The following is a 17,328-nucleotide window of genomic DNA, read 5'->3' as shown; positions in this document are numbered from 1 at the left end:
TCTCTGTACTCTATTTTAAAATTTATATTTTGTTTCATTAGCTGGCTCCCTATGTTAGATTACCTATATCTGTCTTTCACATCTATCAACTTCTAATTGTATTGTCATTGGCTTTTTTCTTTTCGCTACACTGTAATTAGCTCAAGCCTCTCTTCTATGTCCATTCATATTTTCAGCAACAGTTATTCAGTCCCTTGCTGTTTCTAACCTACTAGCTTTAACATGTAAACATGCTGCTTTATTTATTTCAAAAATCTGCAATCGCTCTTTTATTTCATTCTCACATTTTATTGTTTCGTCGCTCAGGTTTTTAAAAAATTAAATTCTTATTAAGTCATATTAAAACATGATGCTGGTGTGAAAAACCGCCTTCTGTTCAGTAACATTTTCCTCATGTGCATGCTTTGTTCTGCTCTTTCTCCCTTGATGTAGTATGCTTGCAGTTGCCCTGCAATTTCTTTTCACTTCCCTCATGCTTGCTCTGCTCTCTGAATTCATTCCTTCTGCTTTCAAGTACTGTGGGTGACTTCCTGATGTCCCACTGTGAAAGCCCAGTTTGATTTCCCCATTGAAGTTAAAGTGAAATGATTGGGTATTTAACGTTCCGTTCACTTTTCTCTAGACTAAGATAATAGCGTGAGGGGATGGGCAGGTAGTTAAGACAAATTTAAAACAGTGTAAAATCTTTGTTAAAATGCCTAGGCTCTTTCTCTCTTTTAAAGATTTTGTTAAATACTCTGAGGTTCACTCCATTTCACTGCTGGTGGTGGTGAGGAGGGGTGTCCACCATTCCCGCAGGGAGAACGGTTTCCTTAAATCAGTGTATAGACCTTTCATTGGTGCCCACTTTCAAAGTTTATTAGAGCAGATTTTGCTTCTTTCCTAGTTTGTTTACTCTTAGGTGTTTTTTTGTTTGTTTGTTTTTCTGGCTTTACTTTTTGCTATTGTTCCAAGAATTCAAAAGAAATAATTTCTTAAGGAAGTTTTTCAACTGTCCATCTTGGCCTAGGAGAATACAATTAAATCCGTGATCTATTTAGAATTTATTTATTTTGGGCTGTGCTGGGTCTTCATTGCTGCGAGGGTTTTTCTCTACTTGTGGCGAGCAGGGGCTACTCTCTAGCTGTGGTGCGTTGGCGTCTCATTGCGCTGACTTATCTTATTGTGGAGCCCTGGCTGTACATATAGCACAGGCTCAGTAGTTGCGGCACCCTGGCTTACTTGCTCCTTGGCATGTGGGATCTTCCTGGACCAGGGATCAAACCGTGTCTCCTGCGTTGGCAGGCAGATTCTTTACCACTGAGCCACTGAGGAAGCCCTAGAATATATTTTGGCATGCTAAAAAGACTTTTTTCAGCTTTGCCAAACCATAATTGACAAATTGTGTTTATGGTGTACACCTTGCTGTTTTGTGGCTTCCTGGCAGCTCAGTTGGTAAAGAATCTGCTTGCAATGTGGGAGACTTGGGTTCGATCCCTGGGTTGGGAAGATCCCCTGGAGGAGGGCATGGCAACCCACTCCAGTATTCTTGCCTGGAGAATCCCCATAGACAGAGGATAGTCCATGGGGGCTATAGTCCATGGGGTTGCAAAGAGTCAGACATGACTGAGCCACTTTCACTTTCCTTGCTGTTTTGATATAAATGTGCACTGTGAAATGATCACTACAATCAAGCTAATTAACATATCTATTATTCCATATGGTTACCATTCTCCTTTCTTTTTGTAATGAGAACACTTAAGATCTACCCTTTAGCAAATTATACAGTAATATTAACTACAGTTACCACACTGTATATTAGATCTCCAGAACTTATTAACCTTGCATAAATGAAATTTAGTATCATTTTCCCCCCAGTCTTACTGAAATATAATTGACCTATAACATTGTATTAGTTTAAGGTATACAATGTAATGCTTTGATATGTATATCTATTGCAAAAATGATTACCACAGTAAGTCCAGCTAATATTTATCAGCTTACATAGTTACAATTATTTTCTTATCAGAACTTTTAAAATCTACTCCCTTCAGTTCAGTTCAGTTCAGTTGCTCAGTCGTGTCCGACTCTTTGCGACCCCATGAATTGTAGCACGCCAGGCCTCCCTGTCCATCACCAACTCCTGAGCTTACTCAAACTCACGCCCATCGACTCAGTGATGCCATCCAACCATCTAATCCTCTGTTGTCCCCTTCTCCTCCTGCCCCCAATCCCTCCCGGCATATGGGTCTTTTCCAGTGAGTCAACTCTTCACATGAGGTGGCCAAAGTATTGGAGTTTCAGCTTAAGCATCAGTCCTTCCAATGAACACCCAGGACTGATCTCCTTTAGGATGGACTGGTTGGATCTCCTTGCAGTCCAAGGGACTCTCAAGAGTCTTCTCCAACACCATAGTTTAAAAGCATCAGTTTTTCAGTGCTCAGCTTTCTACTCCCTTAGCAACTTTCAAAGATATAATTCACTGTTGTTAATTAGAACCACCATGCTGTATTGTACATCACATCCCCAGAACTTATAACTGGAAGTTTGTACCTTCTGGCCAACTTCACCTATTTTCTGTACTCCCTCACCCCCAACTCTGGCAACTACCAATCAGTTCTCTTTTTCCCTCCTCTGGTTCTCAATCTGTCCCGTTCTCTGTTCCTATGTGTTTGTTTTTTTCTTCCAGATTTCACATATAAGTGAGATCATGCAGTATTTGTCTTTCTCTGTATTATTGCACTAAGCATAATACTCTCCCAGGCCACCTATGTTGTTGCAAATGGCAAGATATTTTTTCTTTCTCATTGCTGAATAATATTCCATTGTGTGAATATGTATGGCATGTGTGTGTATATATATATACACACACACACACACCCACATTTTCTTTATCCACTCATCCAATGATGGACACCTAAGCTGATTCCATATCTTAGCTATTATAAATAGTACTATAATGTACATGGGGGTGCCGATATTTCTTCAAGAGTGATTTCATTTCCTCTGGATACATACCCAAAAGTGGAATTGCTAGATCATATGATAGTTCTATTTTTTTTTTTAGGAACCTGCATACTGTTTTCCACAATGACTGTGCCAATTTACATTCCCAGTGCCCAAGGGTTCCCTTTTCTCCACACCTTCATCAATATTTGTTATCTCTTGTCTTTTTGATGACAGCCATTCTAACAGGCATGAGGTGATACCTCACTGTGGTTTTGATTTGACTTTCTCTGATTAATGACACTGAGGTACCTGTTGGCCATTTGTATATCTTCTTTGGAAAGATGTCTTTTCAATTCTTCTGCACATTTTAAAATCAGATTGTTTCTCGCTATTAAATTGTATGAGTTCTTTATGTGTATTTTGGACATGTATTCATATCTTATCAGATATAGGATTTGCAAATATTTCCTCCCATTCATAGACTGACTTTTCATTTTGCTGATGATTTTCCTTTGCTGTGCAAGAAGCTTCTTAGTTGGATATGGTCCGACTTGTTTACTTTTGCTTTCATTGCCTTTGTTGTAGTGACAGAAATTTGTACCCTTTGATCAACAGCTCCCTATTTCCCTCTTGCCCCAGCTAACTACATTTTTTAAATGGAAAACCTTTGTTTTCCATGTTTCCCAATTCTATTCATGGAATAATCCATCTTTCCCCACAGATTTTAAATGCTATTTTTGTAGAAAATGCTTGCCTATATATTTCATTTCTTTCTGCTTCTTTGCTGTTGCTTATATAATACATATTCCTGCCCCAGTCTATTTTCAGTTGAGCTCAGTCGCTCAGCCGTGTCCAACTCTTTGCAACCCCATGAACCGCAGCACACCAGGCCTCCCTATCTATCACCAACTGCCAGTCTACCCAAACTCATGTCCATTGAGTCGGTGATGCCATCCAACCATCTCATCCTCTGTCGTCCCCTTCTGCTCATGACCCCAATCCTTCCCAGCATCAGGGTCTTTTCCAATGAGTCAGCTCTTCGCATCAGGTGGCCAAAGTGTTGGAGTTTCAGCTTCAACATCAGTCCTTCCAATGAACCGCAGGACTGATCTTTAGGATGAACTGGTTGGATCTTCTTGCTGCCCAAGGGACTCTCAAGAGTCTTCTCCAACACCACACTTCAAAAGCATCAATTCTTCAGCTCTCAGATTTCTTTATAGTCCAACTCTCACATCCATACATGACTACTGGAAAAACCATAGCCTTGACTAGATGGGCTTTTGTTTCAATTACTCATTTATTTTTGGCTGTGCTAGGTCTTCATTGCTACACCCAGGCTTTCTCTAGTTGCAGTGAGTGGAGGCTACTCTCCAGTTGCTCAGTGTTCGGGCTTCTTATTGCAGTGGCTTCTCTCATTGCAGATCGTGGGCTCTAGGATGCTCACACTTCAGTAGTTGTGGCACATGGGCTCAGCAGTTACAGCTCGTGAGCTCAGAATTTGCAGTTCCTGGGCTCTAGAACACAGGCTCCGTAGTTGTAGCACACGGGCTTAGTTGCCCCAGGTATCTAGAATCTTCCCAGACCAAGGACTGAATCCATGTACCCTGCATTGGGAGGCAGATTCTTAACCACTGGGCAATCAGGCCAGTCCTAATTACTTTAATAAAAGATTTTTATTCACAGGTCTTCTTCATCCCTTTCCTTCTTCATCTTTTTTTTTTTTTGCTTTTTTCCAGATATACTTTAAAAAATCCTTTACACTAGCAATCTACAGACTGGTACTTTGATTGGAGTTGTAATAAAATGGTACATTTATTTGGATGGAATGATCTTCATAATATTAAGATTCTCACTCAGAAACAGGACAGGGCTCATCATTTATTTTAATCTTTTGTGGCCTGCAACAAAGTTGTTTTCCTTCATATACATTCTAAATTTTTGGCATATTTTTGTTACTTTTCTGAATGAAATTTTTTTGTGTGATGCTTTATAGTGAATTATTGTCAATATACAGGAAAAAGAGATAGCCTGTTTTGGGCTTTGCTTAATATGGAAGCTTTACAAATTGTGTCATTGTGCAGGACCATGCTACTCTTCACTATCGTTTCAATTTTTGTATGTGGACCAATAAAAGCCAAGCAATAGCCTTTTTATTTTCCAAAATTTTATTTCCCCAAATTTCAAACATACAAAAACACTAAAAGAATTTTACAATAATAACCTGTACACCCATCACCCATATTCTACCACTAACTTTACTCTACATCTGTCTTTTAACTGTTTTCCTACCTGTGGGTTGCCTTTCACTAATGTATCCTCCCCACTGTTGAAATAGTTACCTATCTAACCCATGAAAGCCTTTAATAGTTCCCTCTGGAATAAAGCCAAATTCTTTAGCATAACACTCAAGGCCCTTCATAGGCAGACACCAACCCACCTTTTTAGTATCATTTCCCCCAACTCCTCGTTTCTTTGCACATAAAGTGTTCTTTACCTGGATGCTCTTACTCAGCCTCGATGAAATCCTACTTACCCTTCATCCCCAACTCAAATATCTCCTCTATCACCAGGCCTTGCCAGCATTCCAGGGGCTACATTAGTTGCTCCCATAAGACTCTTATAAAACTTCATCCAGGCATCATAATATATATTGTAAATTTTTTTATATGTCTGTCTTCCCCACTAGACCATGAGATCATCAAAAGCAAAACCCTGCCTCATTTCTCTCTGTATTCTGCTGCCAAGCAGGGTGTCCAACACACCATGAGACTCAACAGACCTTGGGCATGGGAGATTAGATACAGATAACTAGGGTCTGCGGAACCCTCAGCACCCTGGGGAGAACACTGCGGGGTCTGGATGGTGGAGTACGCACCTGCACAGGCATTCCCAGGTCTAGCTTCAGCCCCATATAAGGGTCGATGAAGATGGTGAGGATGGGCTCTGAAGGGTCCTGGGCAAAGTGTTCCAGAACAGCGCTGTGCTCCTCTGTCCATGTGGCGTCCGCCAGTCCCGTCAGCACAGCTCGGGACAGGAAGAGGGGCTTCTGCGGCATGAGAGCAGAGGGCCAGATCAGGCACAGCTGTCAGCGGAGGTCACTTACCCTTCCACTGCCACGTGTGGGAGACACGGGGAGTGAGAGGAGGCAGGTAGGTTCGGAAGAAAAAGCTGAGGACCAACTGACTGATAGGTTCCAAGCTTTCGAAGAAACAAGACAATAAGATCCTCTTCCCTCTATGAGTAATAATAGAATGGATCATAGAGGAAGACTAAGGGATAGCATCTTTCTGAGATATTTCATTTACGCCTGTGGTTGTAAAAATGTCTTATCAAGCAACCTTCAACCTCACAGTAAAACTAAATTAAGGGAACATGTAGGATATTAGCCTCAGTCAAGCAATTAGGGGCAAGAGGATGAGAAGCTGGAAAAAGAATAAAGGCAGAAGAGCAATTTTTCCATGATGTGGCCTCCACCGAGTACTGGAATAAGTTTGCCACGCTGGGCAAAAGTTGACTGGCCCAGCAGTGAGGAAAAAAAGAAAAAGGGAGGGGAAAAGGCAAAACTGGAAAACAACAAAGGACAAATCAATTGGATGGAAAATAAGTCATAAGTGGTGGCTAGAAAAAGCACAGCATTATTTAGAACAGTACTAAATAAATTAAGAAAACTAGAGGATATGAAGACCTAGCTCAGTGAACTGGAGAAGTCAGCCTGTCTTCCCAGTACTCCTATAAGATGAGAAGCAATCCCTTTTGCTTACAGTTTCCAGGTCAAGAAAATTTAACCACTGATCCAAAATCTTTCATATATAAAGACATGCATAAAAGAACTTTTTGGGTGGTCCAGTGACTAAGACTCTGTGATCTCAATGCAGGGGGCCAGGGTTCAATCCCTAGTCAGGGAACTAGATCCCACATGGCGCAACTAAAGATCCCAAGTGCCACAACTAAGATCCGGCACAGCCAAGTAAATACATAAATATATATATATTTTAAATTTACAATAGCTAGGACATGGAAGAAAGCTAGATGTCCATTGGTAGACGAATGGATAAGAAAGCTGTGGTACATATACACAATGGAATATTACTCAGCTATTAAAAAGAATGTATTTGAATCAGTTCTAATGATGTGGATGAAACTGGAGCCTATTATCCAGAGTGAAGTAAGTCAGAAAAAAAACACCAATACAGTATATTAACACATATATATGGAATTTAGAAAGATGGTAACAATGACCCTTATGCAAGACAACAAAAAAGACGCAGATATAAAGAAAAGACTTTTGGATTCTGGGGGAGAAGGCAAAGGTGGGATGATTTAAGAGAATAGCATTGAAACATGTATATTACCATACATGAAATAGATCACCAGTCAGTTTGATGCATGAAACAGGGCACTCAAAGCTGATGCACTGGTACAACCCTGAGGGATGGGATGGGGAGGGTGGGGGGAGGGGGGTTCAGGATGGGGGGCACATGTACACCCATGGCTGATTCATGTCAATGTATGGAAAAACCACCACAATATTATAAAGTAATTACCCTCAAACTAAAGTTATTTAATGAATTTTTAAAAAGGCATGTATGAAGATTCAGTGAAAGGAACACTAAGGATATGAATAAACATATCACGCTATTAAAAAAAAGAAAAAAAAGAAAAAAGAAAATTTAAAAAAAGATTAAAAAAAGAGAGAGAAAATGAAAATGTGGAAAAATATTCAATTTCACTTAAAATTAAAGAAATACAAATAAACACAGCAAAAGTATATCATGTATTGCCTATAATTACAAAAAAAAAAAAAACCTGCTAAACTGCTAACACCGAGTCTTGGAAAGGGTTTGTTGCTAGTATAAGGGCAAAAAATGCAGTTTGTTTGAAAAATAGTTTGGCATTATGTATTAAAGGTGTTACAAATGTTCTTTACTCTTTGATTCAGGAACTCCATAACCAGGAATCTAATTTTAGGAAATACTAAGTATTTCAAAATGTGTTAGTTTTATTTATAATATTCCTCACAGTACTATGAAAGCAAAAAAAAAATCATAAATGGAAAAATGTCCAAGAGTAAGGATTTTACTATGGTACATATACCTTTTCAAGCACTGTGTGAACATTTAAAATGGTGCTTACAGAGAATTCCCTGGCAATACAATGGTTAGGGGGCTTCCCGGGTGGCGTTAGTGGTAAAGAACCCACCTGCCAATGTGGGCTTGATCTTTGGGTGGGGAAGATCCTCTGGAGGAGGATATGGTAACCCACTCCAGTATTCTTGCCTGGAGAATCCCATGGACAAAGGAGCCTGGCAGGTTACAGTCCATAGGGTCACAAAGAGTTGGACAGGACTGAAGTGACATAGCATGCATGCCAGTGGTTAGGACTCAGCATCTTCACTTCCCCAAGAACAGGTCCAATCTCTGGTTGAGAACTAAGATCACACAAACCTTGAGGCACAGCCCCCAAAAAGAGGTATCTTGTGATTTATGTATTTGTGATAAAAAATAACAGCATCCCAATTTTTTTAAGGTCCTTTTTTTTTGCATTTATTTTTATTAGTTGGAGGCTAATTACTTTACAATATTGTAGTGGGTTTTGTCATACATTGACATGAATTAGCCATGGATTTACATGTGTTCCCCATCCCGATCCCCCCTCCCACCTCCCTCTCCACCCGATCCCTCTGGGTCTTCCCAGTGCACCAGGCCCGAGCACTTGTCTCATGCATCCAGCCTGGGCTGGTGATCTGTTTCACCCTAGATAATATACATGTTTCGATGCTGTTCTCTTGAAACATCCCACCCTCGCCTTCTCCCACAGAGTCCAAAAGTCTGTTCCATACATCTGAGTCTCTTTTTCTGTTTTGCATATAGGGTTATCGTTACCATCTTTCTAAATTCCATATATATGTGTTAGTATACTGTAATGGTCTTTATCTTTCTGGCTTACTTCACTCTGTATAATGGGCTCCAGTTTCATCCATCTCATTAGAACTGATTCAAATGAATTCTTTTTAATGGCTGAGTAATATTCCATTGTGTATATGTACCACAGCTTCCTATCCATTCGTCTGCTGATGGGCATCTAGGTTGCTTCCATGTCCTGGCTATTATAAACAGTGCTGCGATGAACATCGGGGTGCACATGTCTCTTTCATTTAAGGTCCTTTTTTAAGGAGCTTAGTTCCCCTTACGTTGGGAGCACAGAGTCTTAACCACTGTAATTCCAGGGAAATCCTCTGTAATCTTTTTTTAAGAATGTAATAACATGAAGAATGATAAAATGTTCTGTGAAAAAGCCTAATTTAAAAAGTATAATGTGTAGTATAGTTAAGACTGTTAGAAAACAAAATAACTCTCAAATCTACCGAAATAAAGGACATATACCCAATTATTAACTTTGAATGTGTTTAGTCATAACTTTCATTTTCCCTTTCTTTGTTTTACTTTTCTATCCCTTCCAGTTTTTTTCTTTAATGAGTAGTTGTTACTTTGATCTCCCTTTCTAGAAAGTTCAAGGTCACTATTCTTCTAATCCAGGTTAGGTGTCCCCAGTCTCTGATGCAGCTTGAAAATAAAGGTGTGGGGGTCATGGAGTGTCAATTTCTGAAAGCATTTCAAGTGGCTTCTGTAAACTTTTTAGCCAAAGGAGAGCACTGAAGGACAGGAAGAAAGAGGATGTCTTAGAAATTAGGACAGTGGCCGCCCAGCTTGTTCAACTTGTCCAGATGTTCACCCATTCGACAGATAAAGCTTGTCACATTTTGACCCAAGATGGAGAGACAAGGAAGGGCCTGCTAAGAGTCCTGTCCCCTCCTGAAAGCTCTCTTCTTCTGGAGGAGTAGGGAGCACAGATAACTCTGTCCTTTACTCAGTGTACTGGGTTTGCAGTGAGCAGGCTACCAGTTTCTGCTGGTAGAAAGAAAACATATCAAGTGACAGAATGAAGAGAATTCCTCAAACACCATTCTGCAACTGATCCTTTGATTCACCAACTGCTGGTGAGAAATACTTGTTTCAACAACAACCCAAACTTACCACATCCACCTCACGCTCTTCTAATTCTTCTTTCTGTATTTCAGGTTCCACCAATATTGGCTCTGGGAAGAAAATTCAAAAATGAAAGCATTCCTTTAAAAATTAAATATAGAGTCACCATATGATCCAGTAATTCTAGGCATATACCCAACAGAACTGGAAGCAGGGACTCAAACAGATATTTGTATGCCCATGTTCACAGCACTGCTATTCACAAGAGCCAAAAAGCAGAAACAACCCAAGCGTCCACCAACAATGCATGGATAAACACATTGCAGTGGAATATTAATCAGCCATGAAAACGAACGAGGGTCTGCTACAATATGACAACGTGGATGAAAATGTAACAATAAGTGAAAGAAGCCAGTCACAAAAGACAGTATTTCATATGATTCCACTTATATAAAATGTCCACAGCAGGCAAATTCAAAGACACAGAAAGTAACAATGTAAGGGAGGAAAGGGGAATGCGGAGTGACTGCTAAGAGGCTAAGCTCTCATGCAACACAGAAGTAAAGATATAGTGGCCATCGGAGTGCCAATTTCTTAAGGTACATGAAGTGGCTTTTGGTGAAGGGGTTAAAATGCTCTAAAATTAAGGACTTCCCTGGTGGTCCAGTGGTTAAGACTCCCAATGCAGGGGGCCCCCGTTGGATCCCTGGTTGGGGAAATAGATACCACATGCTATAACTAGAGTTCACACACAGTAACTAAAGATCTCCAATCCTGAAACTAAGACTCGATGCAGACAAACAAATAATTTCTTTAATGTTCTAAAATTAGATAGTGGAGATGGTTGCATAGGCCGGTGAATACAGCAAAAATCACTGAATTATATACTTTTAAGAGTATCAGTTTTTTAAAAATATTTATTTATTGATTTATACATTTATTTAGTCTGTATCAGGTTTTAGTTGTGGCACTTGCCTGGCAGCATATGGGATCTTAGCTTTCTGACCAGGGATCAAAGCCTTGTCCCCTGCATTGGAAGGTGGTATCTTAACTACTGGACCACCAGGGAAGTCCCAAAAGCATGAACTTTATAGTAAGTGGATTATATCTTAATTTTCTTTTAAAAAGCTTGCAGGAGTGCAAAAGGAGGCAGGGGAACGAAGGCAGTCGGTATTAAGGTTATTCTAGCCACTCAGCTTCTGGCCTGCCATCCCTCCCCTAGCCTCTTCCCACTTTGAGAAGTTGAGACCCTCAGAAATTGGCCCCTCTCCAAGCACCCCTACCCCCATTCTGGATGCCATAAAAGTCAAGGGGGTGTTCCTATCCCTCATGATGTGTTGTTCACACAGAAGACTGGGGCAAAACAGATGGGTTTCCCATCGCCTGCTGAAAGGAGGAAGGAACAGATGAGATGGAACCAAAAGACCTTGGGGAACAGGACACTCAGACAACGGGACACTCAGATTTCCAGAAAGAAAACCTAAGAGGGGAGTAAGGCACAGAGGTTGGGGAAGGAAATCATGAGAAAGATGGAACAGCTGACTCTAGGAGCTCAGGAGTGAGAGGGATGTGTGACTGAGACAGCCAAGGCCCTTCGAGAAAGCCAAGGGCATCCAAGGTTGCAGACAGGAACAAGGCAGACAGAACAAGACTTAGACCATCTCAAGAGTAAACAGGTTTCGTCTTCTATAGTACAATTTATATAAAGTCTAAACCACGCAATATGATACTAATATACGATGGTCATGGATACATGCAGTAAAAATTTAAAAAACAAGCTTGAGAATGACAAACATCACTCAGGAGAGCGGCGACCTTTGGAGAAGGCGAGACAGGCTTGGGGGGCAGCGGACAGAGGGATTCACTTGTTGCTACCAGGATTAATTTACACATTGGGCAATGGGTACATGGGTGTTCATTATCTTGTTCTCTACGCTTTTTCTTATTTGCCTGAAATACAGGTCTACAATCCCTTGTCTCAAACTCTTAGGATCACATATATCTCAGCATTTAGACTTGTAATATAGCATGGTATGTGAGACCCCCACCCACCTCCCAGGGGCTCTAGAGCAGCACCCCACTTTTCACGTTAGTATTCCCGCAGTATAACAGAGGAAAATTTATACTAAGTGGCTTAAATAGACTATAAATACCTCAAGTCAGTTTAGGTTATATTTTACCACCAAATAAATTTGGATGCCAAACTCGGGGGGGGGGGGGGGGACTTTTAGTTCTCAGGGCTTTTTAAAATTACCGATATGAGATTATGAACCTGTACTTCTCCTTTTTTCTTAGTGGAAATGGCTATCAATTAGAACTTCAAAAGGGTGTCTGCCATTTAACCTGCCATCCTTCTCCCAGAAGTGTTTTAGGCCTGGTCATAGTCTGTTCAGGCTACTATTACAAAATATCACAGTCTGTTGTTGTCGCTGTTCAGTCACTAAGTCACGTCCAACTCTTTGGGACCCCAGGGACTGTAGCCCAAGAGGTACCTCTGTCCTCCTCTATCTCTGGGAATTTGCTCAAATTCATGTCCACTGAGTTGGTGATGCTATCTAGCCATCTCATCCTCTGTCACCCCCTTCTCCTTTTGCCTTCAATCTTTCCCAACATCAGGGTCTCTTCCAGTGAGTCAGCTCTTTGCATCAGGTATCCAAAGTACTGGAGCTTCAGCTTCAGCATCAATCCTTCCAATGAATATTCAGGGTTGATTTCCTTTTAGGACTGTCTGGTTTACAATCTCCTTACAGTCCAAGGGACTCTCAAGAGCCTTTTCCAGCACAATTCAAAATCATCAATTCTTCCACACTCAGCCTTTTTTATGGCCCAACTCTCACATCCATACATAACTACTGGAAAAACCATAGCTTTGACTATATGGACCTTTGTCAAAGTGATGTCTTCACTTTTTAATACACTGTCTAGGTTTGTCACAGCCTTTCTTCCAAGGAGCATCTTTTAATTTCATGGCTGCAGTCACTGTCTGCAGTGATTTTGGAGCACAAGAAAACAAAGTTTGTCACTGCTTCCCCTTTCCCCCCTTCCTTCTAAGCAGCAGACATTTATTTCTCAAAGTTCTGGAGGCTGAGGTCCAAGTTCAGGGTGCCAGCAAGGCTGTGTGAGAGCCCTCTTCTGAGTTGCAGACCTCTCTATGTATCCTCACATGGTAGACTTGAACACAGACTCTCTCCGGGTCACTTCTTATAAGGCATGAATCCCACTCATAATAGTTCCCTCATTATTTAAGCACCACCCAAAGGCCCCACCTAGTAACACCATCATATTGGGCATTAAAATTATAATATATGAATTCGGGCAGGGAGACACACAAACATTCAGACCATAGTAGGTCCCCTCTGCCTCCAGTAGGACAAGCTTCAATTCCTCCTAACTCCAAAGACTACAGGGATTAATATTCATTTCAGGGCTGCCTTGGAAACCCAAGTCTTCTCTGAACCTCTATCAGGTGTCAGCTACAAAGTGCCACATCAAACAATTAAAAGGCTTGGAGCTAAAGAGACTTAGAGATCCTCAGTGTTTGGGTTTAATGTTTTCATTTAGAAGTTCCTTCCATTCCCACCCCAGAGGATTCTCCAAATTGAACCTCACTGCCTTCCTTCTTCCCTCCCGCTGCTTCTGGTACCCAGCTTCTAGAAGCCACTTTAAACAGCTTTTAAGAGCTCAAAAGAAACAAAAAATTGTAGGCTTCTAATGTCTAGATCCCAGGGCAAGGCTCTTCGTACCCTGGACCTTTCTCCCACGCCCACGCTTAATCTCTCACCTTTTACTATTAAAAGGAGATTCTATTTCTCTCCATCTTGACAGGCTTCTAGGAGTATAGGAAACCCCAGGTAGAAGGGCTGGGCTATCTGTAGCTCAATCATAGCTACACTGGCCAGCGCTCTAAGGGACAGCCCAGCGACAGCACCTTTCAACCCTAATGGACTCAGCTCACCCACCATGGAGGAATCCCCCCAAATCAAAGCCACAAGAGGCAGATTCTTTAAACTCTTTTCTTCCTCAGTCGAGACATCAGGCTTCTTTTCCTGTGGCCTTGAACCGGAATACCCTTAGTCTACCAAGACCCTGCCAAACTGAGGGCGGAGACACAACAACCTTAAACAGATGGGAGAAAGATTCAGTCGGGCTTAGGATTCAAAGGATGGCAAAGCAGGCTGAGTCTCCATGGTGATGGGCTTAATGAGAGGAAAACACTATTTGTTTTGCCACCCAGGGTGAAAAAGGAAGAGATCAAACCCTCTCACTGGCGTAGGAGCAACCAGGAACACTTAAAATAAGAAGGAAGAGGCTAGGATAGATTTGTTGGTGAGCTCTGGGTGCACTGGGGAGAAATTTTAAGACTGAAAGAACAAGTATTAGGCTGGCCAGGAGGGAAAACCCCAAACAACGGAACTAGCAGCGGCCTGAAATTCAACTAAATCCCTTTCTTCTTACCCAGAAGAAACAGAACCTGCTCCCTGGCCCTAAAACTCTCTTCAAATACAAACGTTCTGCCTCCACGTCTCTCTCCAGCAGGTACCCACCAGGCTCCTCCTTGACGATCTCAGGCTCCGCCTGGACCTCGCTGCTGGCCGGCAAGGTGATCTCCTCAACCTGTGCATCCAGAGCAGACTGGGCAGCTCGCCGGCGGGCGCTTCCCCGGCTAGTCACTTTCCGCTTCTTGTCAGCCTTGCTGGACATTGTGTAGGCAAAACCTGCAGATACACGGAAGCTGGGGGTCCACAGCCAGCTCTACCGCCAAACTTCAGTCCTTTCCCTGGGATATCCCCACTTTCTTCAGGGCCTTGGGTTAAAAATCAAAATCAGTCCCTCAAGACACTAGGAATAAATGGAAGCTCAAGATGAAGGCACAGAGAATTCCCTGGAATCCCAGTGGTTAGGACTCTGTACGTCCACTGCAGGGGGCATGGGTTCCATCCCTAGTTGGGGAACTAAGACCCCGCCTGCCCCGAGGCATGGCCAAGAAATCAAAATAATCAAAATGATGGTATGGCAGACACCCACTAATGAGGATGTAGGAACCCCTATCTCTGCCAAGGTGTGAGAACATAGATCATTAAGAAAAGATCTACCAAGCTGAGGTGAGGCTTCACACACCCTCAATCACTCAGGGCCATGGTGAGTGAGCAAGGGCCCAGGAAAGGGAAGACTGTCCTCAGGTTCCTTTTTTCCACACTGTCACTGTGTCAAGTCACTAAGCAACCAAGATGATTTTCCTATATATCTCCTTTCCTCCCAAGTTCCCTGCTGGAAGGAGGGGGCGGAAAATGTCCCTCCTACCCACACTAAAGTTTGTGACCTCCTTAAACAAGGAAAAATCAGTAATTGCAATGTGTCTCTTTAGCTTTCCATTCCTGAGTAGTAGGAACCCTGTTCTGAGTGTACTGAAAGGTCTCTTAGCCTAGCTGGCTGAGTTACTCTGTGCTGACCAATTAATGAAGACTGCTGCTACTGCTGCTAAGTCGCATCAGTCATGTCTGGCTCTGTGTGACCCCATAGATGGCAGCCCACCAGGCTCTGCCTTCCCTGGGATTCTCCAGGCAAGAACACTGGAGTGGGTTGCCATTTCCTTCTCCAATGCATGAAAGTGAAAAGTGAAAGTGAAGTTGCTCGGTCATGTCGGACTCAGCGACCCCATGGACTGCAGCCTACCAGGCTCCTCCATCCATGGGATTTTCCAGGCAAGAGTACTGGAGTGGGTTGCCAGTGCCTTCTCCATAATGAAGACTAAGATCATTCAATTTCAGATGCCCTGAACAGACTGGAAAAATGAAGGACAAAAGTCATCCAATGCTGAACTTGGAATTGTGCCTGGGGGAGGAAGAAACGGGGCGATGAGGAAGGCCCCAGGAATGTCTCTCAGAAAAGTGGGATGGTGGGAAGCAGGGCATCTCTGGCGAGCACCCAGGACAATGTCTGACGGCAGGGCAGTCCCTCTTCACTCAGCTCCAGTCTAACAGCCACCTGTAGCTTTTCTTCCTCATCCCCACAGGCTGCCACAGGCATTGATCGTTATGAGTCTCAGACTTGAAGGATTTGTACTTTGCTCCAAGGAAAATCGTTCTATTAGGCCAACACATCAACAGAGCCAACTACAGCGTGCGGCTTCTGCCACCGGTCTCCAGAGAAGCGTCAGGCTGTGCTTCCCTGCCAGCGGCGGGAGCTTCAGGAACATTCCGCCGGCCAGGCTGGGAGCCCCCTCCCCTAGGGGCTCACCCCCGGATCCCACACCGTGGCCCAAGGAGGCGCTTTCTACTAGACTCGCTCTATTTCTCAGTAAATAAGGCAGCGGGCCGGCCCCCTCCTCCAACCACCAGTGGCTACCAGTGGGCAAACCTCCCCTCAAAGGTGCTTCCTCCCACAACTGTCACAATTGTCCCCGCTTCCTCATTTCAACTCCGGTTGGCCCTTCTTCTCCTCCGCCAACTGCCCCTTCCTCTCCCCTCCCCCACAACTGCCCCTTCTTCCCCGTCTCTTCCCAACTCTCCCTCGCACCCCCTCCCCACTGCCCCCTCTCCCCATAGGCTTCGCACTCTTCCTCTCCCCGCTTCCCGCTGCCCCCAACACACACCTCACGATGCCGACCCTCTCCTCCCTAGACCGACCGAACGGTCACTCTAGCTAAGAAGTTGCCCCGCGTGACTTTCTCGGGCCAGCGCCTGCACGCGTCGCCTCGGCAACCCTGGGCGTCGGCGGGGGGGGTGGGGGTGGGGACTGGACGGGGTGAGTGGCGGGAGCGCGAGCCTGCGGAACCAGCTTCCTCTGCGCAGGCGCAGAGAAACCACGGTCCCCAGCTCCCGGCTTCGTCCGCGTCACCCAGGCGGGGACCCGGGGCAAGAAGGCTGGGGGGCAAGGGAAGGCAGCTAAATCTGGCAAGCTGGAGGGGCGCAGGGGGCTTGGTCTGGGAACGGGCTGGACGGACTGGAGCTGGAAACAACCCTTGGAAACAACTGAAAAGACTGGGGGAACCCCAAGCGCCCGACCCCGCGCCCGGGTCTGCGGGCTCCATCCCGGGCGAGTCCAGCAGATGGCGCCCGAGGTCCCGCCTACTAAATTCACACGCGCTCTAGAAGGAGCTCCAGGATTTCGAGGCAGCCGTGACTGCAGCTGAGTCCGGGGGAAAAACCGGGGCTGGAGCACCCCTGCCCTCCCGCTCAATCCCCCTTCTTAGTTCGGACTGGGGTCTAGGCTTGCCGGGCAGCGCGGGGCGGGGGAGGGAAGGAAGAACGGAACTGGAATTTTTGGAATCTGAGGATTGACTTTAGAAATCGTCGCTCGTTTTGGGGGAGACAGGAGGCGGGGACTCTCTGGGGAAGGTGACCGGGCCGGGGAGGGGCTCGGCTCTCTATAAGAACAAAGGCTGAGTCCTGGGGAAGCGGGAGGAGAAGGGTGT

The 17,328-nt window shown here is 43.9% G+C and overlaps 1 protein-coding gene across 4 annotated transcripts in view; it reads right to left on the bottom strand.

The window, feature by feature from the left end:
* DNAH2 (dynein axonemal heavy chain 2) overlaps positions 1–16,623 on the bottom strand; it is a 107,731-nt gene extending 91,108 nt beyond the window's left edge. For 3 of the 4 annotated variants that reach the window (XM_020869045.2, XM_020869047.2, XM_020869049.2), the window contains exons 1-4: positions 16,507–16,623; positions 14,459–14,629; positions 9,963–10,024; positions 5,804–5,974 (exon numbers count right to left, since the gene is read on the bottom strand). In XM_020869045.2, coding sequence (XP_020724704.2) covers positions 5,804–5,974; positions 9,963–10,024; positions 14,459–14,615 — 390 coding nt within the window. In that variant the 5' untranslated portion in view covers positions 14,616–14,629; positions 16,507–16,623. The remainder of the gene's footprint in view (positions 1–5,803; positions 5,975–9,962; positions 10,025–14,458; positions 14,630–16,506) is intronic. The other variant, XM_020869048.2, reaches the window with a different exon arrangement.
* Positions 16,624–17,328: the final 705 nt, after the last annotated feature.

This window comes from Odocoileus virginianus, chromosome 17, assembly GCF_023699985.2.
Source record: "Odocoileus virginianus isolate 20LAN1187 ecotype Illinois chromosome 17, Ovbor_1.2, whole genome shotgun sequence".
Taxonomy (NCBI): Eukaryota; Metazoa; Chordata; class Mammalia; order Artiodactyla; family Cervidae; genus Odocoileus; species Odocoileus virginianus.
Note: the sequence above shows the minus strand (reverse complement) of the source record. Positions and strands in the feature narration are given on the sequence as shown.